Source organism: Acomys minous, assembly GCF_964271855.1.
Source record: "Acomys minous genome assembly, chromosome: 14".
Taxonomy (NCBI): Eukaryota; Metazoa; Chordata; class Mammalia; order Rodentia; family Muridae; genus Acomys; species Acomys minous.
In genome coordinates this window covers 44956878-44982426 of record NC_140496.1, presented here as the reverse complement: position 1 = coordinate 44982426, position 25549 = coordinate 44956878, and the positions used below count along the sequence as shown (strand labels likewise).

General features: G+C 41.2%; 1 protein-coding gene across 12 annotated transcripts in view; it reads right to left on the bottom strand.

Moving 5' to 3' along the window:
- Window positions 1-3666: 3666 nt before the first annotated feature.
- Window positions 3667-25549, bottom strand: part of IL15 (interleukin 15) — a 73427-nt gene continuing 51544 nt past the window's right edge. For 11 of the 12 annotated variants that reach the window (XM_084755334.1, XM_084755336.1, XM_084755327.1 and 8 more), the window contains 6 exons: window positions 19824-19922; window positions 18574-18671; window positions 17583-17667; window positions 10907-10951; window positions 7347-7490; window positions 3667-4070 (listed from right to left, as the gene is read on the bottom strand). In XM_084755334.1, coding sequence (XP_084611460.1) covers window positions 3960-4070; window positions 7347-7490; window positions 10907-10951; window positions 17583-17667; window positions 18574-18671; window positions 19824-19835 — 495 coding nt within the window. In that variant the 5' untranslated portion in view covers window positions 19836-19922 and the 3' untranslated portion in view covers window positions 3667-3959. The remainder of the gene's footprint in view (window positions 4071-7346; window positions 7491-10906; window positions 10952-17582; window positions 17668-18573; window positions 18672-19823; window positions 19923-25549) is intronic. The other variant, XM_084755329.1, reaches the window with a different exon arrangement.

The following is a 25549-nucleotide window of genomic DNA, read 5'->3' as shown; positions in this document are numbered from 1 at the left end:
AAAATATTTTTATGTTACACTATGGGTCTTCTCTTCTCTAGGACAGACAGGAAAGCCTTTGGTGCAGCACGCTGAGGCAGCTAACTCTTGCGTTACCACACTTTCCTTTCCATCTTTCCACCACCTGGCCATTCTGGACTTTCTTTTGCCCTAGGAAAGGTCTTGTCCTCATGGACTGAAGTGTCGTCTGTCACTCTTCATTCTGCCTCTAACCTAATTCCTATTCATTGGTAGCTCAGGCCACCTGTCACTTCTGCCAAGAGGTGCTCATTGAACACACACACCTGGAATGAACCTGGCCCTCCCTATGCCCTTCAGAGAACTGATGGACATCAAACAAGACCTCCGATGATGAGCTTGACAAGATGCTTCTGAGGGACCACAAAGCCCGTGAAGACAGACACTATGGTCTTCCCCCAGCATCTGTTAAAATGTTCACACAGAGAAAATTGCCAGTATCTATGGTTCCAGGATGACTGTCATAATGAATTCTTAATGAAAAGAAAAAGTGATCGTGACAACAAAGATAAATGACTTGGGTATGAATTCTTCATTCCATGACAACAGTCCACAAAGTCTGATACTACTTCCAAAGGCTCAATGTAGCAGCTTTCAAATCTGCTTCCATTGCCACAACTATCTCCTTGGCTTCTTTAATTCGTATTTCAAAATTCAGGGCTGAAGAAGTAAATCATAGGATAAAAGCATGTCTCTGCTTCATTAATTTCCTTCTGTCTTGTGTTAGGTAGAGTGGACAGTTAGAACCAAGGGACTCTTCAGAAGGCTAAGCACCTTCCTTAACACATTCTTATTGAGAAAACAATTCAGTCCCTAGACAGAGTCAGGAAGACTGAACCAAATCTTCTCAGAAATGGGATTTCCTCTTGGCAAAATATTTATCCACTGCTTTCATACGCTAAGCATGATTTGCCTGTGAATGTAGATGGCTTACGAGGTGTTATGCGGTCGCACAAGACAAGCAACAGGAATATACACTCTCCAGAATTTCTTGTTGCTCTGGGACAGAAAGGAGGGGACAATCACATTACTTGATTTTCATTTTGTGTATGTTGGTTTGATTTTATAAGCTATTGAATTTGTCGGCCATAAACTACAACATCAAAACATGTAATTCCCTCTTTACAGCTGCAGCCACAACAGCAGAAGAAGATAATTCTATTGGTTCACTCGTCTCAGATAAAGAATGAGATTACAGAGAACAAGACTTGTAATTGGGTTATAAAATTCTCTTGGCTCACAAATTATGTGTTAGTTCTGCTTATGTTTCCATGTCGCCACCTCATAGTCCTTTTACTTTATTACCGGAGAGAGCATGCAGATAATATCCTCTCAGACAGCTTTTCTGTACTTGAAATGAAAATTCAAGAATCTATCCATCAACAGCATGTTGGGCTATCAATCTAATTATTCTTTGGATTGCCTTGCCCACTTATCACTAGATATATGATTTTGTGCTTCTTTCATTACAGGAAGTATATGGCAAATATTTTTAACAAATAGGGCAGTAGGTGAGATATAAACACAGTTTCTCCAGAAAAAATAACACTGGGCTGGCCAATGAAAGAGTGCAGAAAGTGTGGGTTTTGAAAATAGATTTAAAGCTTTGACTTTAAGAGCAGAAACATGTTTTGGGCTATAGATATTAATTTTCATCGGGAGTTGGTTATAAATTATCGTTGGTCTTATTCAGAGAGAAAACAAGGTTGGACTCAGGAATGTCTCTCTTTTCCTTTATGTTTCCTTCGTAGCTTTGAAAAGAAAGAAGGAGCAATATAGAAATATATAGGGATGATAGGACAAAAAGTAGATTATTAGTTCTACTCAACTTAATGCCTTAATTGTTACTCATAAGGTTATTTTTAATTCACTGGTATATAATTTTGCATATAGATGCAAAATAAGTTCAATTTTGATACGATGTTATAGAATTCAAATTTAAGATTATTCTTCATATACATTATGTGTATTTCTACTCTAATATGAGGTAGTGCACCCATACAACACAATTATAATACAAGGTTTACTTAAAATATACTTTGAAGGTGCAATTGCAGGCTGCTTGGGATAATTATGTAATACAAGTTCATTGTTACCTGGTCAAATAGTAGTCATGTGCATTAATAGTCTATTTTTAATCACAAGAATATACACTTTAGGCTTAACAGATCGACAGATTCCAAATTTTAAAGCCATCCTGTGTTTGTTTATGCAAGTGGGTTACTAGTCACTATCAAATACCATCAGTGATATGACTAACATTGGAAAATCAAAGTTAAATTTAGAGTTAAAGTACATTTCCCTCACTTTAGCAATAGGAATGCTAGAAAGCTTACACAGTATAAAAAATTTTAGTAAGAACTATAAACATGCATTAATAGTTATTTTAAGTTGCGTTTGAGTGTTGAATGCATGTGGGTATACATGTGTGTGGAATACCCTGCTCTACCCGTCACCTCTGCTTTCTCTCAAGACAGTGCCCCTCACTGAAGAAGCTCCAGTAACCCTCCTGTCCCTCCACGAAGCACAGGGAAGGCACGGCTCTCCAAGGATGCTGGGGAAACAAACGTGGATGCCCATGCTTGTGTAGGAAATAGTCTCACGCCTCAGCCATTTACTCAGCACCAATGAACAATTGTATTTTTTACTAAAGCAAACAGAATCAAACAAATCAGCCCCATTAAAGTCAACAAGTATGACATTAAAAACTGTGAGAATGAAATAGCACTGTTTGGAGAAATAGGAAAGACTAAGGCAAACATCAGTTTTCTGTGTACGCTTATGCTTGAAGGACCATCACCCTCGAACAAAAAAATGCCCTTCATTTTTTACAAGAGATGAATTAGAGAGTAGGAAGATGGCTCAGTCAGGAAAATGCTTCCCACGGAAGCTTGAGGACTTGGGTTCAGGTCCTCAGCACCCATAGAAAATGCCAGGAATGTAGCAAGTGCTTGGAGTCTCACCATCTGGGTAGGCAGAGACAGGAGGACCCCTAGGGTTCACTCGCCAGTTAGTCTCACTGGGTTAAGGAAGAGACATGGCCTTAAAAACAACACAACACAACACAAACAAAATGGAAAACTATTGAGCAAGGCACCCAAGCTCAGCCTCTGGCCTCAGCACACTTGCACATCTGTGTACTGCACCGCACACGGAGACAAACAAACATCGCACAAAGCCAAACACAAATCAATTTTAAAAAGGTAAAGTTTCCCCCGTTCTTCCATGCTTCTCTCACCTAGAGTCACAGGGGTCCTGCTCAAACTATGGCTCCAGCCAAGGACGATACGTGCAGTAAGCTTCGAACCCCTACCCAGATCCAGCCAATGGACAGGACATTCTCCACAGTTGAGTGGGGAGTGGGGTCTGACTTTCACAAGAACTCTGGTGCCCCATATTTGACCATGTCACATGGATGGGGAGGCCTGGTGGCACTCAGAGGAAGGATAGCAGGCTACCAAGAAGAGACTTGATACCCTATGAGCATATACAGGGGGAGAAGGTCTCCCTCAGTCACAGTCATAGGGGAGGAGAGTAAGGGGAAAATGGGAGGGAGGGAGGAATGGGATAACCATTGAGATGTAATATGAATAAGTTAATCAAATATAAAAAAGAATGAAAGGACAAAAAAAAAAGGTAAAGTAAGAGTTAAATTTCAAGTGATAAAACACACACATGACTTTATTCGACATCTTCTGTTATATTACAAATATGTACAAGTGCAGTAATAAATTAAAAATAAGCAAGAGAAGAATAAGTCTGATAAGAGCTCCGTTTGGCCCTTCATTTCCAAGAGACCATCTGCTGCAAGGGGTGCACGACAGCTTCCTGTGAGAAAGTCTTGGTTCCCCAGCAGATCTCCAGTGCACAGAGCTGAGCTGCCTCCGAGCGGCAGGAGGCTGTGTCTTAATAATAGAAACACCGAAGAGGATCGACGACAATCAAGACGTGTTGATGAACATTTGCACGATACGTAGGAAACTCTGCAAGAACTCCGTGAAGCTTTTCTCCTCCAGCTCCTCACACTTCTTGCAGCCAGATTCTGTTATGTTCTGCCAAGGAAAAAAAAAAGGAAAAATATTAGATCTGCGAGCTGAATGTGTTTCTTCGCTGGGGTTATATAACACTACTTAAAACACATGGTGGGGTCTTCAGACATGAAAACACTGGCAGATTAATATCATGTTAATAAAAATAACCAGGAAGAATCAAAAGATGTATAAGGGTTGGTTTTTACTGCATCAGATTAAAATCATTGCAAACGCACAGGCCATGCTTGTTAGACTGTGTTCTTCCTGCTCAAAGCCCATTGGTGGGTTCTGTGTCTTGAATTACATACTTCCCAAACATTCCATGTCCTCTGTGAGGTGTCTTTACCTGTTTCATCTTTCCCATAGCATTCACCGCTCTGTTCTACATATATGTACATATATACATACATACATACATACATACATACACATATCATATATATGTATCACACACATATATACTTTTAACTTATTTACACTATTATTGTCTGCATATTCATTCCAGGGAAGCATAACCATATATCTTTTGTTTCCCAGCATTAAGCACAAGGCCTGGCACACAGTAGCTACCTGCATGTCATTGGTTGCTCTGAACCACTTAGGCAAACACCATAAACATTGCTTCGGGGACAACTAGAATATTTCCAGTGCAGCAATCATGAATAAACATTTTTAGAGAGCATCTGAGCCCTGAAGGCTGTGCCAGGAAAAAAAAATCAAAATTAGGCTTCACCTCCATTAGGCACTTGGAATTCAGATTCCCCAATATGCATTAGGCACACACTGCACGCCGGACATCGTCAGAGTGCTCACACTGTCCTGTGCTTGGTCAGAGAGGAGGGCAAGGTAAAAGCGGCTCATAGCCTGTGACAGGAAACTGAAATTCTCCACAGGTCTCCCAACCACGCAGTCCTGTTCACTTTTCCAGTATTTTATGCCAGACTGTCACCTTGCGGGTAGCACCACGTGCGTCCTAAAGCTCAATATTGATACTGTTGTGAGTTATCCGTTGCATTTCTCACCACTAATAAATGACAGTAATGATAATAACATATTACAGAAGTAATTTAACCATGAGCAGATTTGCTTGGTAAGTATGCCGAGTGATGAATACATGCAAGAAGTGTATGTTCCGGGAATCATAATAAAACATTGAATAGAACTCTAAGATGTACGTGGTCTGAGGCTGACTTTCTAATGGGGACAAAAAGGCCATTGCTGCTACAAAATCTGGTACATGATTATCAGAGTGTGGGGCATGTAGAGAAGGGGACAGATAGTGAGGACGTGGGAAAAGCATGGTAAATATAAACCAGTGTCTTCGCTGAGAAGGGGACAGCTAATCAGACACCCAAGGCAGCCTGGTATTTGGGATGAGGAAGCCAAAGCGTCCCAAAGTCATTGCACTTCCTGTTGTCTGCCTACAGGCACTCCCTGAGTGTCCCTGGCACTCAGTATGCCAGCTTACTGTCCAACCCTTTTCCAAAGTTCCTCCGTTGCCGCCATGTCTAATGACTAACTTTCTGGCTCACTCTTTTGTTGCTCGGCTAACTCACATTGCCACTGTTAGAGCAGGCTCCACGGGTGCTTCTTAACACCGTACACTGAAGTATCTATTAAATGCGGTAATTGCACTGGGCCTCCTCTGCTGAAAAAGTTCCTTTGGCCCCACCTTGTTTCACTCACTTATGGTTGTGTGGTTCGATCTACAATTCCTTGCACTTCCCGGGCATTTGTGCCCGTCATCCCTCCACCAACCGCAAGGCTTACTAGTATCTGTCTTCTTGTAACCTTGTCCTACTCCTGTTGTCCGTGGTGTCCCATCATTAACACGTTTGATTATTATACGCGCTTCATTACTTAAATTTTTAGAAGGTGAGAGGACAGAAAGCAAGCAGAAGCAGAGCTTTTGTGCCACTGGCTGCACGAAGTGGAGCAGTGCCCTGGGTGTCCCAGTGGGGCATGTGGTTAGCCTTGGGTATCCCATTGGGGAATGTGGTTAGCCTTGGGTATCCCAATGGGGCCTGTGGTTAGCCTTGGGTATCCCAGTGGGGAACGTGGTTAGCCTTGGGTATCCCAATGGGGCATGTAGTTAGCCTTGGGTATCCCAATGGGGCATGTAGTTAGCCCTGGGTGTCCCAGTGGGGCATGTGGTTAGCCTTGGGTGTCCCAGTGGGGCATGTGGTTAGCCCTGGGTGTCCCAGTGGGGCATGTGGTTAGCCCTGGGTGCCCCAATGGTGTATGTGCTTAGCCTTGGGTGTCCCAGTGGGGCATGTGGTTGGCCCTGGGTGTCCCAGTGGGGCATGTGCTTAGCCTTGGTTGTCCCAGTGGGGCATGGGGTTAGCCCTGGTTGTCCCAGTGGGGCGTGTGGTTAGCCCTAGGTGTCCCAGTGGGGCATGTGGTTAGCCCTGGTTGCCCCAGTGGGGCATGTGCTTAGCCCTGGTTGCCCCAGTGGGGCATGTGCTTAGCCCTGGGTGCCCCAGTGGGGCATGTGCTTAGCCCTGGGTGCCCCAGTGGGGCATGTGCTTAGCCCTGGGTGCCCCAGTGGGGCATGTGCTTAGCCCTGCGTGTCCCAGTGGGGCATGTGCTTAGCCCTGGGTGTCCCAGTGGGGCATGTGGTTGGCCCTGGGTGTCCCAGTAGGACATGTGGTTGGCCCTGGGTGTCCCAGTGGGGCATGTGGTTGGCCCTGGGTGTCCCAGTGGGGCATGTGGTTAGTCCTGGGTGTCCCAGTGGGGCATGTGGTTGGCCCTGGGTGTCCGAGTGGGGCATGTGGTTGGCCCTGGGTATCCCAGTGGGGCATGTGGTTAGCCCTGGGTGTCCCAGTGGGGCATGTGGTTAGCCCTGGGTGTCCCCAGTGCAGCAACATAGAAACCGAAAGAAAGACAGTTGGCTTGGCTGTGAAAAGAGAAAGGAGATCAGTCGCTAAGACTGATTTTGAGGTCTTAGTACCCTATTAATCTAGAGTTTAAAGAGCAGTGTGTGACACTAAGGACTAACCCAATGTGAGCTACCATCTCTGAGATTAAACACTTGATTACACTAGTCTGTCCACTGCAGCCACTTGCCTAGTTTTCTGATATGACTCTAACACTAACACACAGTGGTTGGTATTATTCAAAAATGTCTATTTGCAAGGATATCAATGAGTTTAGGATTCTGTGCATGCCAGCACTGACATCACTTTTGAACACAACTCCACTGAAATCAAACTCTCTCCTGTGTGCCCCATAGCAGACTGTTGATGTATGAATGCCTTATCCCATGCAAGCCAAAAACAGCAGATACAGCTCACTTACCTGGTTAGAAAACAGGGTGCTGTTTCCAATGATTATCGCGTTTTTTACTGTTTGGCTTAATTCTGTGTTACTGTACTCGTACTCATGAAAAATAACCTGCAATTCCAGGAGAAAGCAGTTCATTGCAGTAACTTTGCAACTGGGCTAAAAATAAGAGTTACAAAGAGCCAGTTTAAAAAACAAAACAAAACACTTTTCCCATTATTCATTTTCATGATAAGACTTTGAAGACTTTGATTTTTTTAAAACATCATTCAATACCATTTATTTTCTTACAAAGAAAGGTAACATTCATATTGCTTAGTTTTAATTGTCATCTGGACATAACCTAGAAGATAGTCTTACTGAGGAATTGTCTATCAGGTTAACCTGTAGGCATGTCCCTAGAAGCTTCTCTTCATTACTAATTCATGGAGAAAGAGCCAAAACACTGTGGGCGGCACCATTCCCTAGGCAGAGGGTCCTGAACAGTAAAGACAGAAGAGAACTACCTGAAAGCAAGCAAGCAAGCAAAGATACTTTTAGTTATTCTCTCTGTGTTCCTGACTGTTAATTAAGATACTTTAAGTTTCTGTCCTGACTCTACTTAATTATGGACTATAATTTGGAACTCTAAGTCAAATAAACACCATTTCCCTTAAATTACATTTTATCTGCATACTGTTAGAGGATTTTATTTATGTAGGAAGTGGAATTTCTTTTCCACTTGATTCTGAAATCAAAACTAAAACCAACAACAACGAAGAAGGGCAGCATTGATGCTCTGAAGGAAACTTGGGTATAAAAAGCCACCATTTCTCACTGAGCATGCCTCCTCCATTGTGTGGATGATAGAGCAGTCTAGAGGTGACATTTGTGAAAAATTTTAAGGTCAGACTGTTTGTTCCTATCTTACGGGATGATAACGGCGCCGAGTCATCCCGTCCCTACTGTTCCCAGCAGAAAGAATTCTAAGAAATTTGAGAGAGGAATCAGAGCAAAAGCAGTGGCCCTTATGGCCTGACCAAATCAGACAGGGACTGTGAACAAGAAAATGTATTTCTTGTAAGAGGTACGTCACAAAACCTAAACTTAAAAAAAAAAAAAAGCAAAGAACAAAAGAAAACATGAAATGGGAAACAACCCATCCCTGAGTTTACAGTATCCATTCACATCTGTATTTCAATTTCAGCTTCTTCCCACTGCTCTGCTCTGAAGTTCCAAGCCTATCTACCTGCACGGGAGGGCTTTCTGACTGGGAAAAAATGCAGAGAAAAACGGAAATATGCTAAAACCAGAGAAGGTGTGTCTAAACCTCACCCACGTGTTTAGTGGGCATCTGTGTGTCTGAGTTTCAGGCTCCATCTTCCACTCAACCAACCATGAGCAGAGTACACAAACCTTCCAACTCGGAAAAGTTCCAACGGGCACACAATGTGCAGTTTGGTTTTGGTTCTAGTTTCATTTCTGTCTCTGTCGCAGTGATAAAACGCTCTGACAAAGAGCAACTCCAACAAGAAAGGATGTCTGTTCTGCTCATAGGTCTAAGGTACAGTTCATCCTTGCAGGGAAGTTAAGATGGCAGAACTTAAGACAGCTGGTCAGATCCACGGTAAAGAGCAGAGAGTAGGGTACAGAGCTAAGCAGAGAATTCTCAACAGAGGAATATCGAATGGCTGAGAAACAGTTAAAGAGATGTTCAACATCCTTAGTCATCAGGGAAATGCAAATCAAAATGACCCTGAGGTTCCATTTTACACCTATCAGAATGGCTAAGATAAAAAAAAAACTCAAGTGACAGCACACTCTGGCAAGGATGTGGAGAAAGTGGAATACTCCTCCATTGCTGGTGGGAGTGAAAACTTATACAACCACTTGGAAAAATCAATCTGGTGCTTTTTCAGAAAATTAGGAGTAGCTCTACCTCACGACTCAGCTATATCACTCCTAAGCATATACCCCACCCCCCCACCCCCCGAAAAAACTCCACTGTGCAACAAGGGCATTTGCTCAACTATGTTCATAGCAGCCTTATGAGGATGGATATCAGACCTGGGGAGAGTGGGGGCAGGAGGAAGGAGGGCCTGCAGAGAAAAGAGAAACTGTGGGCAGGGGCATCTCTGTGACAAGCTAGAAACCTAAGACAGGGTAGGCTTCTGGGAGGATATAAGGGGGACTTTAGTTTAGACTCCTAGTATCAGTGGCCATGGAGACTGAAAAGAACACCATTTTTTTGACCATGTCCCCTGGAGGGGGAGACCTGGTGTCACTCAGAGGAAGGACAGCAAGTTACCAAGAAGAGACTTGATACCCTATGAACATATACAGGGGGAGGAAATCCCCCTCAGGAACAGTCATAGGGGAGGGGAATAAGGGGAAAATGGGAGGGAGGGAAGAATGGGAGGATACAAGGGATGGGATAACCATTGAGATGTAACAAGAATAAATTAATAAAGGAGAAAAAAAAGAAAAGAACACCATTTAATTAGAGAAGACTCCTAGTAGAGGCAGGGGAACATCAACCCACCCACAAAAGCTTCAACCCAATATTTACCTTGCCTACAAGATGTACAGGGATAAAGATAAAACAGATAGAGTAGAGATTGAGGGAATGTCCGACCAATGCCTGGCCCAACCCCATGAAGGGGAGCCAACCTTGACACTGGTAATGATATTGTGCTGTGCGTGCAGATGGGAACCTAGCATAGCTCCTCTGAGAGGCTCCAGCCAGGAGCACATCAAAATATTCTGAGACTCACAGCCAAACATTGGGCAAAGCTTAGGGATCTTGTGGAAAAGTAGGGGTGGGAGGAATGGAGAAAGGGTTATGGATGTGATAGTAGCTCCACAAGAAGACCAACAGAACCAACTAGCCAGGGCCCATGGTGGCTTGTAGGGACCAAAGCACCAACCAAGGGCCATGCATAGACTGGACCTAGGCCACCTACACAGATGGAGCTTATGGTTAGCTCAGCCTTCATGTGGTTCCTCTAGTAAGGGGAGCAGGGCTGTCTTAGACATGGACTCTGTTGCCTGCTTTTTGATCACTTCCCCTTGGTGGTACTGCCTTTCCCAGCCACAGAAGAAGAGGATGTGCTCAGTACTGAGCTGGGGTTGGTGGGTAGGGTGACTACCGACCCTTTTCCAAGGAATAGGGGAGTAAGGATGGGAGAGGGAGGAGGGACTGGGAGGATAAGAAGGAGGGGACAATGACCAGGATGTAAAGTAGATAGATAGATAGATAGATAGATAGATAGATAGATAGATAGATAGATAAGTAAATCAATCAATAACTTTTTTTAAAAGAGAAAAATTTTGCTTGACATTGGAGCATTGGAGTAAGATTCTTTTCTTTTCTTTTTCTTTTTTTTTTTTTTTCTTTTTTCCATTTTGATTTGGAGCAATTACAAAAGCAGCATTTATGTTGCTCTTTGTCCTCAATGATTCCTTAGAAATATTATGGGTCAAACACTGGGAGAACCCACCAAAACTGAGATTTTAAAACTGTAATTATTTCAGTCACATTATGAGAATATGGGTAAAAAGCTAGAAAATAGCGATTTAAAAAAATCTATACTTACATGAAAGTCACTTTCAGTGTATAAAGTAGTGTCAATATGAATAGACTGAAAAGGAGAAAATAAGGTAATATGAAAAGTTTAAGTATGATAGTAACAACTTCCTATGAACAATAAATTTATTCCTTTATATTAATTTTGAATTTTGCAATAATTCTAGGCTCCTGCAATTGTAAGAGAACATAGCAAAAGATGCTCTGATCCCCTCTCTGAGTTGCTCCACTGGTACTTGCTTAGTCACACACAATTTTCTAACAAGGAAACTCATATTGATGTAATGTTTCTCCTTTTGCCATTTTTTTTTTACCAATTTTTACCCCCTTATCCAATCTTATATACCTTTAATATTCCAAGAATATAAAAGAAGTAGAATTATATAGAATGCAACTTTTTAAGATTAGCTTTTTAAGGACCTAGAGGTGACAAGAGCTCTACAAGAAGACCAACAGAGCCAACTAACCAGGGCCCAGGGGAGGCTTGTGGAGACTGAAGCACCAATCAAGGACCACACATGGATGGACCTAGGTCCTCTGCACAGTTGTAGCTGATGGGCAGCTCAGGCTTCATGTGGGTCCTCTAGTAAGGGGAGCAGGAGCTGTCTCTGCCATGGCCTCTGTTGCCTGCTTTTTGGTCATTTCTCTCAGGCCAGGTTGCCTCACCAGGCCACTGGGGAAGAGATGCAACTTGGTGAGCTGGGGTGGGTTGTGGGGGGCTCCCTTGGAGGCTCCCTTTTCCTGAGGAGTAGGGGGGTTAGGGAGAAGAGGGAGGGAGGCTGAGACCGGGAGGAAAGGAAGGAGGGGACTACAATCCAGATGTAAAGTGAATAATTAATTACTTTAAAAAGATTTGGTTTTTAAACATTTTGGGCAGTTATGTTATACAAAAAAGAACACCAGGTGTGTTGCGTCCTCTTCTGCCCTTTATCTGATGCCAGTCCCCTCCACTGTTAATATAATTCATATATTATGTGCATGTGTTATACCCAGTGAGTGGGCATTTGCACACAGCTATGGTTTGGGTATTTAATGCCCCCAAACTCTTGGTTCCAGGATGGAAATGGTGCAACCTCTGGCAAAAGGATCTAAGAGAGGGCAACAGGTCACTAGGATTTGACTTTGAAGGACACTGTAAGATTTTCATCTCTTCATTTTTCTTTCCTGACAAAATATGAGCAAGTGTGCTTTGCCTTTAGAAGCCGGAACTCCCACAAGAGACTCCAAATCAGTGATTTTCCCAGTCATAGGCTGGGACCTCTAAAGCCCTCAGTCAAAATAAACACTTTAGCTTTTAAAGTTAGTTACCTCAGATATTTTGTCATAGTAGTGGGAAGCTAATGAATACACATTGTGACAAACAAAAGTTACAAAATATTAGCATTCAGTTTTTCTATTTTTCTATTATGTACTATTATGTTATATATAACAAGTAATACATAATTTTATATATTTGTAACATATAAAACATAATTTATATTATAATATTATATATAATTTACATGTATTATATATAATCATATTGTATTACTTATATAATATATATTATCAATAACAATATATTGTGTTAGTTAAATTAAATATATTTATATAATTATAGATGATATAAATATAATTATATATTATCTACAATAATGATATATAATAGATGTTATATGGGTTTAAAAATATATATATATATATATATATAATGCAAGTATCCACCATTCTAATGCCACACACTGCAGTTGCACTGTGTTAAAGAGCACCATACTCTCCCTCTGCATCTTTCCTCTTTTCTAATCCTGCCAGCCACCTAAATTTGTTCTTGTTCTGTAATTTTATCTTCTCCACAAGGACAAATCGCTGGACTCACACAACTTGAAGCCATTTTAGACTGGGTTCTTACACTGTATGGTATGCTTTCAAGGTATTTGTTTCTTTCCATGATGTGGCCACATTTGTTTATGGTTGTTTGTTTGTTTGTTTGTTTGTTTGTTTGAGACAGGGTTTCTCTCTGTAGCCTTTGCTTTCCTAGACTCACTCTGTAGACCAGGCTGGCCCTGAACTCACAGCGATTCCCCCTGCCTCTGCCTCCTCAGTGCTGGGATTGCAGGCCTGCATTACCACACCCAGCCTGGCCACCTGTTTCTACTGATCTACTGTATGGGTGCACCAAAATGAAGACCACGGTGAATAAAAGTGGTGAGAAATTTGTTTTCAGTCCCAGGGGGAAAGCTGTCCCTCACTCACTGGCAACAGTTGTAGTTTAAGATCCAGTACGTATTTTATATTAAGTTGAGGAATATGCCCACTGTTCCGACTTGGCTGAGAAATTTTTGTCTTGAGCTAGTTCTACAGCAGTTTGCTGAAGCTGCTGTAACAATTTCATATTCACTGGGTTGTTTACATAGAGACATGTACTTTTCTTAAATTCTAAAGGCAATCAGTATCAGAGAGATGTGTCAGCAATGGTCCCCCATGCCTTCTCAATGCCCGTCCTATCTTCTCTGTCTCCTTGGGATATCTTCGTCCTGTCGGTACCCTCCATGGAGCATGATTTCTTGTCTTTCTAAGGACATTGGCCATATTGAATTAGAAACATCCTAATGAGCCAATTTTAACTTAAATGGCTCTTTAACAATCCTTTATCAAACACAATCACATAATGGGGTATGGGCAGTCATTAGAAAAGAAAATCCATCCTGTATAAGAGAAGCTAAATTTATCATGTCTCTCTAAATCAATTGATATGATTTTCTTTTTTAGGCCCTTGTCATGTCAGACCTAATTGATTAACTGATCTTCAAATAATGAAAATATTTTCATACCTAGAATAAATTCCATATGATGATGATGATGTATAATTTCTTTTATATAATACACTGATAAATCTGACTGGTAATATTGCATTGAGAAATTTCATAATAAGTATGTAAAAGTTGCTTAACTTTTGTTTCATATTTTAAAGCATCTTTATCAAGTTTTCACATCAGGGTAAGATTAATCTCCTAAACTGGGTCAAAAGAATTTTCTTCCTCCCGTGCTCAGCAGCAGCAATGCTTTCAGTAAGTTTCAGGGTGCTGGAGTGAAGCCAGATGCTTCTGTGGCTTCTTCTAGGATTTTCTGCGTGGAGAACTGAACTGTGTCAGTAAGTATAGTAGGTACTTGAACCATTGATTTTTATCATTGTTGTGTTTTGGGAGTTTGTGGTCTTGGAAGAATTTGCCCATTTACTGTATGTCACTGGTGTGGAATCTGCAGTTACAACCAGAAACTAAGAGAAACTGTGACAAATTGTATCCCCACAGACACTGTGCCAATAGGCACCAATACCATCCATGGTGCTGTGGCCTTGTATCATCTCTTATTATTATTAAATGCTTATTATATCATTGACCTTTTCTGATTGGCCCTTTATGTTTCATTGATTTGCCCACTGCTTTCCTGATTTCAGCTTCATTAATTTCTCTCCTTCTTTCTACTGGTATTGAATTTATTCTGTTATTCTTCTAATTTGGGGAAATGGAACTTCAGTTGTTGGTTTGATGCTTGGCACTTTTTCCTCTTTTCTAGTACACTGATTTAATTATAAAGTTTCCTCATCCTTAGCAGTTCACATCATAACAGATTGGATTTCATTTTATTCAGTTTTATGAATTTTTTCATATCTTTGAGAATTAGTCTTTGACCTATGAATTATTTAGAAATATACTGGTTACTTTTGTAAATTTGAGGGGCTTTCCTGTTGTATATTTTCCAGCTTAGGTCCATTGTATTCTAAATATACTTTCTGCATGGTCAAAATTCTGGTAAACTTTTTTGACCCTTACTTTATGGCTCAGGCTGTATTTAGTCTTGGTGACCATTCTCTGGGAATTTTAAAAAGTTTGCTCTGATGCCGTTGGGGATAAAGCTTCATGCATAAAGCCAAATCCCATTGGCTGCTTTTGTCATGGTCCCTATCCACTGGAATTTTTTACATAACAGTTTGGTTAGTGATTGGGCGGGAGATGCTGAAATCCCCAACTGCCATGATGAACTTGTCTGCTGCTCCTCTGAGCTGTTCAACTTTTACGCCATGAATTTTGAGACTCTGTTGCTTGGCGCATATATATTAAGAATCAATGTCTCTTCTTCACGAATTTTCTTTTGCCACTAATGTCGCTCTTGGCATCAGTACTTGCATTATCCATCCTATCAGTTTTGCCCGATGCTAATATAAGACTAAGCAAGCATGGTCTTGGTTGTGACTCCCATCCTGATATGATTAGTGATTCTGTCTTACATCTAGGGATGATAGCTATTATGGCAGGAGAATCTCGCCTTGCTTAAGCGCTCTGCTTTAGTAGATAGTCAATCACCTGTTCAGATGTTCTGCATGCTGGCAGACTTACCACCGTGATCTGTATTTTAGAACCTCTTGTGTTTAGTTTTCAGGACCTCTGTGGACCTTTCTTTGCAGTTTTCAATTACTGTAATAAGAATCACTTCTTCAGACCAGGTTATTTGGTCCATGGGGACAAAATATAGCTTTCAGGATCGTCATTTAGTATGGGATGCCTAATCACTCTTGATGACCTTCAGCAGACCTTGTCACTAGGTCATCTGGTATCTCTAGGCAGCAGAAGATGATCTGCAATCCCCAGAAAAGATCTCAGTTTAAGGGCTAATGTTACACTGGATCCCCTTCATGTAACCTATTTTTCCAGATAAGGAAAATGAGTTTCTGACTTGTGTGGAATCGAGTTCCTTAGGCTACCTTACCTAGAAATTCGATTTTTGTTTTTCATCCTTTTGGTAGTTCCTTGAAAATTTTGTAAACTGGTTCGATATTTACTCTTCTTATAGTAACTTCTCCCATTTCCACATCCCTCCCTCACCCACCCAACTTTGTGTCTTCTTCTCTTTCTTCTTAAACCCATGAAGTGTGATCACTGCTGCTCATATTCTCTTGTTAGCTGGGTGTCCATTGACTAGAGCTAGGCGGCCCTCTTCCCTCAGCAACTATTAATTGTCAACACTTCCTCAGCTGGATGTGAACTGTATGCCAACGTGAACTGTATGCCAACCTCTTCACTTTGTGTTGGGGTTTTATTTGACTTGAGATTGTGTGTGTGTGTGTGTGTGTGTGTGTGTGTGTGTGTGTGTGTGTGTCTCGAGTCTGCTGTCACAACTGCTGTGAGCTGCCCTACTGTGTTGAGAAGACACTGTTTTCTTGCAGACATCTACAAGTGCTTCAGACCCTTACAAGTTTTCCAGGACCACTTCTTCAATGATCCTCAAGTCTTGAAAAGAGGGCATGTGATACAGAGGTCCCCTTTAGGTCCGAGCACTCGGAAGTCCCTCATTCTCTGCACCTTGACTGATTGTGGGTCTGTGTTAAACATCATCTAATGCAAAAAGGAGCTTCTCTGATGAGGCTTGGAGGGGCATTGATCTATGGGCACAATGACAAGCCCTTAGGAGTAATTTTCATGCTATATATTTAGCAGAAAAAATAATAGTAAGTTTTCCATTAGAGGCTAGGACCTGTCTAGCCACAGGTTCTTAGCTCTGATCAAGGTGTAGACCTTAATAATTAGAATTTAAAAACAATGTCTTATGGGGCTTTGTAAAGTTCATATACTTCTTCATAAACATTATTATCTCCAATGGTATTTCATGGGAGCTTACAGAAAAACATAAGAGATGCATGCTTCATAGCTATTATATGGTTTTTGGTGGGGAGGGAATCAACATCAATGATCTGACCCAGCACTGGCCCCCCATATGCCACAATACCAATTTACCATGCAAGATGTGGCTTACTAACTGCTTTTAGACTGCTCAATAAAAAGAAATTTCATGCCTAGAATTATAATCCATATCAAAAGGCCATGGCTGGGAGGGTCCTATGCCCTAAGATAGAGCCTGCTACTGATATTTTCTTAATGGTTGTGTCCACTGCCCTGGGAGCCTATCAACCTTGGTCAGAGAAACTTATTTTTTTTTCAAGGGAAGCAATCCATGCTGAGGCATAGCTGATCAATGTGCTACGAAGAAGGGATTGATTGCTGGGCACTAAATGAGTCATCTTTATCAACCCTGTTCCCTGTCCTGCCAGGGCTGATGAAAAAGAAGCAGAACAAAAATTAAAAAGGCAGAGGGTGGGGAGAAGTGCAGTGAAATACTGTCTTCTTGATGTGACGTGGCTATCACATGCATGAATCCATGGCACGTTTTCACCTGCACAGATCTAGTCTGCCAAAAATGACAACACAAAGGGGGAGGTGCTCTCCTGGCTCTGTTCCCCATAAGAAACGTTGGCACTTGACAGCTACAGGGGAGGAGAAATTATTCTCTTTTGATGGTGTCGCCACTCTAGTGTGTGTGTGTGTGTGTGTGTGTGTGTGTGTGTGTGTGTGTGTGTTCCAGTGGATGACAACATGGCCATGTATATATTCTGGCAATAGTAGCTTGTCCAAAAACAAACAAACAAACAAACAAACAAGAAAAAGAAATAAAAAGCAAATATGAAACTAGGAGCAGACACAGTGGGGAGATAGAAGAGAGACCTAAAGAGGATGGAAATGACAAGTAGATATGATAACATTTTACTATGTGCATGTATGAAATCCTCGAGAATAAAAATTATAATTAAAAACTAAAACATATCAAATATGAACTTTCAACAAAAAGAAGAACAGTGAAAGATAAGTACTCACTTGAATGTGTTTTTCGATTTCCTTCAAGTCGAGTCTTACATTGTTCCAGTTGGCCTCTGTTTTAGGAAGGCCCACACTGACACAGCTGAAAGAGAACAAAAGCTGAGCACTGTGGGGGAAGGTGCTATTGTCTGGCAGGGTCCCTAAGCCAAAGATCAAGCAAGATCATCTAGGCTCTCGCCAGAGAAAACATCCTGCCTCTGTACATCCAGCAGCACAGTGGGTCAACAGAAATAACACATATATGCTACAACTGTGTTGTAATTTAAGGAGGGCTGTCCAACCTTGAAGATGAGAGAAATGCTAACTGGACAGTCTGTAAGTAACCATATTCAGTTTATCACAACGCAACTGGAATAGCACCTAATGTGTGGGATTCCCCAATAAAGGTTCTCAAACTGATTATTAGTTTTCTTCAAGTACAGGTCCATGAAACTTTTAGGGCTGCTAAGTGTAAAATCATAAAGTCCAATCTTTTCTGTGTAACGACTGTGGGAGTAAATGTCCCCTTTTCATGTGCTCACACTATCCTGAGGCCAGGACAGTTTCATAGCCGCTGAAGATCTGGCTAAATACAAGATGGATGATCATGAATTCATTGACTCCGGCTAGAACTCAAATTTAATATCCAGAATAAAAGACACATTGATCAGGTGACTGTGGAATGTTTCTTTGAGCCTCAGGAGAAACAGTGATTTTCAGGAGGACAGCGGAGAAAGCATGTCAGCCAATACTAATCAGTCCATGGAGGACAATTTACATGCATGAAATCAGTAATTCGAACACTTAGAGAAGAAAGCTCATTCGCTATGGGCTACTGCCAAGGTGCAGAAATCCCCAGCAAGGTATTCACCAAAGGTCACCTGATGCCAAACCTGACGACCCCTTCTAACAACCTACACACTGCCAAGCCAAACACGATGCAGTTTCAACAGCAAGACATTCAAGGACAAACAATTATGATAACAGTTAGGACTGCAGATGAAATTACCCCAAAATGAAGACATGAATGCCAGCCTCAGTTAAAAAATGACTGTTCAGAAGGAAACACAGGTAGCACGAGATGGACACATTCCTCATATACAGTTTCTGGAAAACACAATCGGATAGACAATATGGTGACATACCTTTAGTTTAAAAAAACACATGTAAGACCACATTTTATTGTATTTTAGGTTCAAAGTTGTAAAGGTGTCATTCCACAATCAATATTCTTTATCAGAAATGGTGACACGCCAGTGACTCTTCTGTTTTGTTTTTACTCTAGTCTCCAACTGTCTCTATGCACAAAATGTCCTGTAGACACTTCTCCAGTTGAAGGCCGTTGATAAACTGACGTTCTTAGTGATGGGCACGCCCACCCTTGGGACAACTGATCTTTTCTTGTCATCATTCATTTCCTCCCACCCTTCTCCCCTTTTTAATAGACTACATATTAAATTCAGCACAGATTAGTAATGTAAAATAATAGCAAGCACATGAATTGTACATTAATTTCGTGCAAGTATATGGAAATTAAATTACATATTATCACATGGGGAGAGAGAAACTGCATACAATTTAAACCTAAGGTATTTAGGCCAGGTAGTGTGTGTTCCCAACCCTAATACTAAAGAAACAAGTTTCACTTGAAATTCTGTGAGCTCAGGACCAGCCTGTCCTCTACCGTGAGTTCCAGGCCACCCAGGGCTACAAAGAGATGAGACTCTGTCTCAAAAAAAAAAAAAAAAAAGTGTATCCTTTCCCATTCTAACAACCCCTACGTAACAATTTTTCTTGGTTATATAGAACATTATTTATGTGAGACAGACCTGGTTTTGATTTTTTTTTTTGACCTGACTCTTCAGTGTTGTCAAAGCTTTTATAGTTAGTTACAGAGAGCAGTGTCAGCCAACACCTCATCCAGCAGGAGTCCGTGCTTGCTCAGGTACACTCTAAAAAGACGCATAACACCAGACCTTGCCCCCAGAGACACAATTTATGAAGTAGATAAACATTTAGAGAAGGGGCTAAGTGAAATAATGCGTTATCAGTGGCAAAGAGTGCAGGCAGCCTATTAGTCTTGTTTTCAAAAGCCCATGTTACTCACTTTTAAAATAAAGATAAATCTTGGAAAAACATAAGTCTGTCACAGCCAGAAACATTTAGAGGAAATCATGCCACTTATTAGAAAATAGAGCTGAGATTAAGGTGACCTTCTAAGAAAAGCAACATGCTCTCTTGGTCTGCTTCTTTCCTTACCGAAATTTTCATTACTTAATTCCCAGGTAAATGCTCAAGTGTTGAAGAAGAGCTGGCTACAGCGATGGGCTTCCAGCTGCCATCCATCCAGAACACCTCCTGGAACACAACCAGGGCAGAGGGTACCGATCAGAACCACAAGCAGGCAAGTCGGGAGCAGACAGGGAGGGGCATGGTGTTTATGGACCGCCTGCTTCCCAAAGGTTCCTCCGTATGTGCCTTAACACATGCATCACATTTAGCCCTCCCGGGAGCATCATTTGGAAAATCTGATCTGGCCACACAGAAATCACATACTGCCAGGACTAAAGGACAGGTTTGTCTGAGTGCAAAGATCAAAGCCATCCCAGATCTAACAGATTTCAGGGCCACATCAATTAGACTTAGAGGCATCCAAATACATAGACTCACATAGCCACCAAGTGATAATCTGTTAGCAACAGCTACATCTGCAGGCTTCATGTAGATGTCTTAGGCTTTCTCTTTAAAATAATTTGTAATTGGAACACAATCTGTGAATTTCCTAAGTAACAAATTGTATTTTTTATTTATTTATTTATTTATTTATTTATTTATTGCTAAATCAAAGTAGGGGAACGTGTGATGGTTAAACAGTCTCATTCAACACCATTTCATTAAAGTGTTCAAACTCAAAATATGTCAAATATGGACAATCTTGCTATCCTTAAAAATGATACATATTAGTTGACCTTACCAATGAAAATATCAAGATCTGTTGCTTTACTAATACAATTTATCTCAATCGATTATCTTGATATCATATACATTTCAGATGGTTCCTGATGTGCAAATGTTTGCTGTAAACTATGTGCAAAACATTATTCTTATTTTCACATTTAGTGTGTGTGTGTGTGTGTGTGTGTGTGTGTGTGTGTGTGTAGTGTGCATGTATATGTGTGAGTGTGTGTTCATGCACATGCCATGGTACATGTATGGAAGTCAGAGAACAAATTCTACGAATCTTTTCTCTCCTTCCACCATGCGGGTTTCTGGGATCAAACTTAGAGCATCAGGTTTGTCAGCGAGTGCCATTACCTACTGAGTAATCTTGTCCTGCTGTGGACCCTACACAGTGTATAGTTTATCATTCTTAAAAGAAAAAAAATCCTAATATTTATCAGAGTATAAAACAAGGCACTAAGCATGTATGGACAATGTAGTGCTTCCATGAAGTCTTGACCCATGTTCCATGTGGAGCTGGCGTTAGACTTGCCCTCCCACCAGCAGAAAGGCTGGTCCTTGTGTATTGCCTAGGGCTGAGACTTGCACCTAAGTCCTACCTGAACCTGCAATGGAAGGCATAAGCAACAGAGACTGAAGAGTCAATCGGGTTTTTCCAGTCAACCTACACTGATCTCTGTAAAGTTTGCTCTTAGTTACTTTCACTTCCTTGATTACCATTTCCTCGGGCCTCCTTTTGTTCTTTGTCTGGCAAAGGGTCCTGACTGGAGTCTTTTTTTTTTTTTTTTTTACAAAGGATCGCGACTTTCCAGTTCAACAGTAACAATCGAATCATATATGTCTGTGTGTAGGCTCTAGGCATGGTAACCTGCAAGTGACAGACAAGCTGCAACAGGCAGACAAATGGATTTAAAGCTGTGCGGGAAAGGTAAGTACAGCCCAGAGAGGAGCAGGGCACTTGAAAGTGTTATGGCCAGTGGAACAGTAGGCATGGGGTGCTTTCTTTCAGGCCTTCATAGCAAAGTGTTATTTTAATCCTACCTTAACAAGGGGGGCGGGGGTAGACATTAGCAATGAGGAATGAAATAATGTGAAGTCGGGGGAAGCACCGAAGCAAGGACATGTCCACCCAAGTTATGTGCTTATGGGGTTGAGTCATGTTCTTAACGGAATGAAAGTAGGAGATCAGTGAGAATATTGGCACTAGTCTACAAAATAGGATCATCTTCTTTCTTTCTTTTCACTCACTTTATATCCCAACTGTAGCCCCCCTCCCTTCCGGTGCCACCCTCCCTCCCTCCCTCTTCCTCTCATCTCCCCTCCCCTACTCCTCCGAAAAGCAGTCCCACCCCAGCACATCAAAATTCATCATGTCTGCAAGATGTGCAGGGATGAAGATGGAGCAGAGATTGAAGGGATGTCCAACCAATGCCTGGCCCAACCTCAGAACCACCCCGTGGGAGAGAGCCAACACCCGATGCTATTAAGGATACTCTGTTATGTTGGCAGACAGGAGCCTAGCCTAGCTTCACCCAGCAGCTGATCAAAGCAGATACTGAGACTCACAGCCAAAAATTAGACAGAGCACGTGAAGCCTTGTGGAAAAGTTCGGGGAGATAAAAAGACACAGAGGGAAGAAGACTTCCACAAGGAGAGTCAACTAACCCAGGCCCAGGGGGACTTAGGAAGACAGAATCACTTTCTACCAAGGGCCAGGTAATAAGGAGTTCATACTTCGAAACTTGTATAGTTTTTCTCGTAATCACATCAATATCCACCACCGCTTGAAAGTGGCTGCAGATAAGGCACGGGGTTGGCTGCATCCTGACTCAGCTTTATCATCAAAATAGGTTGTCAAAGGAGTCACCAACCATCTCTCTTGAAAAACAAATATTTGTTTTCCTGGTGACCTCTGGCTCCTATGAATTCCTTGCTGCGGCCTCATTTAAACACAGCTGAGAGTGTCCTATCTTTAGATGCCTTGCACCTTATACTGACAGTTTTTCACTATTTATTCTCAAGCTGCCCTTGGAAGGGGTTAGTGGCACTTTACAAGAAGGCCACCCACTTGCCACTAGAACACGTTGTTATGAAAACGCCAGCCCGCCTTACTGCTTCACCACGTGCTATTTCCATGGGGAAGCCACATACACCCCAAGTGGCACTTGTCACCAAGGGCCAAATTGATAAGGCCACTCAGTGTTGCTCTTTCAGCTCCAAAATAGTGAGTTGAATACACCTCTTTTCTTAGGATGTTGTAATGAAGACAGGAAATAGATTGGCACATGTCTCTAAATCTTACAGCTCATGACAAAACAACGAAAATAATTGATCAGTTAAGATGTTTCATGGTTTTTAAATATCACCTTTATAAAGATATATGAGCAAACATACACACACACACATACACACTCATGCATGCACACATACACACACACATTAATGAAATAAAGTAATGTTTGGGGATGATTAAAATGACAGTTGCTCAGTTAACACAGTTATTCCCAAAGAAAGCATCACCCATGTAAACATGTCTACCCCGACTAATAGCAAGCGTAAGGTTTGGACCCACTAAGTAATGAACACTATCCAAGATAAATTAACTAAACAAAAATTAACTTAAAATTACATAAAAATACATACAGAACATTTTGTATAGACTTTAAAACACTTTAGAGTCGATAAGGGGCACACGTATACGCAGGGTGCCCATGTTAGATGGACTTTTCTAGGATTTTTTTTCCTTTTTTGACATTTAGTAGAACTATTTTTGAGAACTGTTTTCATAAATGTTCTTGAAAAATCTCAAGTAGGCCAATTCTGTGGGCGGACTTCCTGGAGAGAATCTTTGGAAAACACAGCAATGAAATGTAACCTTCTGTCCAGGGACAATCGGTCAGGCCTGTCCCTCCAGAGCCATTCTAAAAACATAACCTTCTGTCCAGGGACAATCGGTCAGGCCTGTCCCTCCAGAGCCATTCTTAAAGCACTTTCTTCAAACACTTAGGAAGGGAAAGGAGATTTTGCCAAGGCGTTCTGCATAGGAAGGAAGTTGAAAATTACGGCAGAGGGCTAAAAATTGCAACATATCACCTAAAGGGAGTTCCAGAAAGAAACAGAAAAGAGAATGCAACTGATTAAATAACAATAATAAAAAACTTAAAAGAAAATACCAAGGAGGAAATAAAAAGAAACACAAGTTTTCACACTGACTGGAGATTTAAAAAAAAAAAACTGAGGATAAGTAAAAAGTAAGCAAGTTGTCTAAAGCAAAGGCAAGAATTAGAAAGACCTGATTGTCTGGGGGGGGGGGGGGAGGAGGAACTAGGAAACTCACCCTCACGATGCTACGGAGGATACTTTAAGCTGTCCATATCAGATGGAGAAGGGGCAAACAAAGCTCTCTCGTATCAGACCTTAGAACACACAAGAACTGGGGCTGTGGAGGTGGCTAAAGAGGTTAAGAGCACTGAGCTGTTCTTTGCAGAGGATGCGAGTTCAGTGCTCAGCACTCATACTGGGCAGTTCTCAGCCACATACAACTCCAGTTCCAGGCGATCTAACACCCTCTTCTGGTCTCCATGCATATCTTTATAGATGTTGTGCATGTGCACGCGTACACACACACACACAGACACACACACACACACGAAAAATAAATAAATCTAAAAAACTGAAAATGCAAGGACCCATAGTGCCCACAAAACAATATAAAAAATGTATTCCATGACAATAAGAAAAAAAAATGTGTCACCCAAGCTTTTAAAAAGAAAGCGAAATACAGTAAAGAATGGTAAGTTTATCTTTGTATCTTTTGCTGAAAATGTGACACTTCTATGATGAGAAACCTTATGCTTTTCTGGGAATGAGGGCGTAGGTCATTTAGAATATGCAACCCTTATTATGATAATCTCCTGTTTTCATGTTGTGTAAACACTGCTCTCCAATTGTGTTCCTGAAGGGTCCATAAAGCAGCTTATAGCCAATTGCTGAGCAGGGAGGAGAATAGGGCTGGATTTCCTGCCAGCCAGGGGAGGAGAAACTAGAAGAGAAAGTAAGGGGTACAGGCAGGGGCTTCAGGCAGAGGCAGGGGTGCAGCAGAGATGAAGGAGACGCGGCTGAAGCAAAGAAAGAACTAGAAAGCAAGAAACTTGGAGATTTTGGCAAAGATGGAGGCAGGATAACACAGAAAGTTAAGAACAGACTTAAACTGCTCAGGTTGTGTTTTAAAGCCTTATAAGCAAATGTTAAGGAGTCTCAATTATTTTTTGTGATGGCCAGATTAAGAGAGAAACTAAGAGAAACAAGCGCTTTTATAAAAGTAACTACAACACATAGTAAACACAAACAACATTCATAAAGCTGGTGTAGGACTCGGACCTAAATGTCTTTGTTTGTTTGTTTTTGTTTTTGTTTTTAATTATTTTTTGAGGCAGGGTTTCTCTGTGTATCCTTGGCTGTCCTAGACTCACTTTGTAGACCAGGCTGGCCTTGAACTCACAGCGATCCACCTGCCTCTGCCTTCCGAGTGCTAGGATTAAAGGTTTGCACCACCACGTCTGGCTAGACCTAGATGTCTTTATTACAGTCTCAAAATACAGTCTCAACAATTAGGAAAAAAAATTCTAATTATACCTGATAAACTATGAGCATTAGTCAATAAAGTTGAGCTAATAAACTGAATAATATTTAATTCTACTGTTTTCTATTGAATTATAAATCAATAGCAAATAAAAATGACATAAATAGTGTTATAACTACAAAATGATTATTTAGTTGTCTTGGCATGAAAAAATAAGTTAATATGGATTAATTAAAATACCTGTAAAATATGACTAAAGCATAATTATGAAAAGTATTGCATGCTTTCATAGGATATACATTAAATCTATTTTATTACTCATTAGTTACAAGAGGCTAAATATCCAATGAATGCATGGAAAAGTGAAATAAAGTATTAATAAGATACTAGCACGTCAATGATGCAGGAAAAGTGATTAATAAGACAGATGGTTCTTCGAAAG